General features: G+C 41.1%; 3 protein-coding genes across 5 annotated transcripts in view; 1 reads left to right on the top strand and 2 right to left on the bottom strand.

Moving 5' to 3' along the window:
* The window catches only part of LOC126403715 (serine/threonine-protein phosphatase PP1-beta catalytic subunit), a 659813-nt gene that overhangs the window by 316873 nt on the left and 340905 nt on the right, over nucleotides 1-2035 (bottom strand). The window lies entirely within an intron of this gene.
* c17h11orf68 (chromosome 17 C11orf68 homolog) overlaps nucleotides 1-2035 on the bottom strand; it is a 616176-nt gene that overhangs the window by 273230 nt on the left and 340911 nt on the right. The gene's annotated exons all lie outside the window — the stretch shown is intronic.
* Nucleotides 693-2035, top strand: part of zgc:162171 (uncharacterized protein LOC565931 homolog) — a 14500-nt gene continuing 13157 nt past the window's right edge. Inside the window, exons 1-2 of one of the 3 annotated variants that reach the window (XM_050066448.1) lie at nucleotides 693-1024; nucleotides 1189-1499. In XM_050066448.1, coding sequence (XP_049922405.1) covers nucleotides 1307-1499 — 193 coding nt within the window. In that variant the 5' untranslated portion in view covers nucleotides 693-1024; nucleotides 1189-1306. Of the gene's footprint in view, nucleotides 1500-2035 lie in introns of all 3 variants that reach the window. The other 2 variants (XM_050066447.1, XM_050066446.1) reach the window with 2 other exon arrangements.

Raw genomic sequence — 2035 nt, forward strand, 5'->3', positions numbered from 1 at the left:
TTTTGTAATATAACTGAATTTTCTATCCATACATATAAATTTTAAATATATTAAAATTATAAGGCGTCTTTGAGTAAACTGCGAGTATCATTTAAGTAGGCTATGTCGTGGCCGGCCGAGTGTCCTCTTTTTTGGAAATCAAAATATGGTCACCCTATATTAAGCCGTGTTTAATGTGTGTTTAATGTGTGTTTGAATCAGCTAAACTTTACAGCACTTCACAGAAACAACTGATGCCGACTATATGTTTTGGAGGTGTAACTGCAGTGACACAGACACACCACCACACATGTATAAATGCTCACAACAGTTTAGGCCATGTGTGTAGGCTACGGCGTAGGCTCTGCCGCACAAGTATAAATCCACTAACACAAACTTTTAGGAAATATTGTAGGGTACTTATAAGGCTTATTTATGTCAAATAACATGCACATAACACACTTGTCCTCACAAAACAATAAAAAAACAGATTCAGTCAACACAATAAAATGTAAAGATGCATAACATGTAACACAAACAAGGTTTAAAACTGAAACTACTGAAACGGAAGCGTGACACCGATAAAAACACCTCAAGTGTGTGATATTTTGAGTCGCAGCCACATGATTCACTCATTTTTTCATTAAAATTCAGGTGACCACAAGTCTGACACACACACACACACACACACACACACACACACACACACACACACACACACTCTGGGGGCGTGGTCGCACAGACAGCTCCAGCTCAAACAGCTGACAGTCCTCTCTCTCTCCACAGTTCTCTGGCAGCGGCCCAAACAGCAGCAGGAGGAGATGTGCACACAGACCGCAGGCTAAACTGATAACAACAACACAGTGTTTCTTCTTCAACTTGAACACGACAGCGTTTTACAAACAAGAAAGTTCTCCTTTTTTCACTGTTGGAAACTTTTTGCGCGGAGCTGACGGAGACCAAATGACCCGTGAACACTTGCAGGGACGGTAACGATGATAAGACAACCCGAGGCACAATATTTCAACAGGTTAATCCTGGTTTTGTGAGTAAGTTTTAATACTGAGAGTCATTTTTTTATCTTTAGACAACATTTACTTCTTATAATATGGATATTGTCGCGTTTTATCGCTTTATTTTTGTAATTTTTTCTTAAATAATTCTTTTTTTATCCAAGTGTCAAATATTACAAGTAACTCGGTGTTTCAGACTCGACACATGACTTGAGGCCGTCAGTACAGTCACCAAACCCTCCGTTTCATGCGGATCCTAATTGGAGACCTCACCGTGCCATCCCTCTCCACGCGCGCTCTCGACCGGAGCAGTAATGCAGCACGAGCGCCTGCTCAAAGTGTTGGTCATAGGCGACCTGGGAGTGGGTAAGACGTCCATCATAAAGCGCTACGTGCACCAGGTGTTCTCCCAGCACTATCGCGCCACCATCGGAGTGGACTTCGCCCTCAAGGTGCTCAGCTGGGATCACAAGACGGTGCTGCGGCTGCAGCTGTGGGACATCGCCGGTGCGTAACAGTGTGGCTGCATGGAGATGAAGTGTTAGCCAAAGATTGTGTGTCATATATGATAGAAAACACATGTATTAGCTGGTATTCACACTTTATTTGCATTGGTAATGATCTTAGAACTACTCCACAAATTGGGTTAGATTAATTTAAAGGTTGGATTCAAGTTTTTGGAAAATGTTACTAAGAAAAAGTCGAGCTAAGTCAAGAGAATCAGACATGATAACCTGTAGTTTACTGATTCTTTATGGACATTCCCATTGTTTTACTTATATTTGTGTCTTAAATATCAACTAGTCCATACCCATTGAGTGCGCAGTTGCCCACGTACAGTTTCACATGGTGTGTGTTTGAGATACAGGTCATAGGAAATTGCAGATTAAATAGTCAACTGAACCCATTAAGAAGAGCAACGTATTCAGACAGAGTTTTTGTGAATTTCATAGTAAGATAGCTTTATTGAAAGTACAGTAGTACCATTGCCAATAGTGGGATAGTTACTGGGCTAAAACTGTACATTAGTAGTTGAGGTAGCA

The sequence above is a fragment of the Epinephelus moara genome, chromosome 17, assembly GCF_006386435.1.
Source record: "Epinephelus moara isolate mb chromosome 17, YSFRI_EMoa_1.0, whole genome shotgun sequence".
Classification (NCBI taxonomy): domain Eukaryota; kingdom Metazoa; phylum Chordata; class Actinopteri; order Perciformes; family Serranidae; genus Epinephelus; species Epinephelus moara.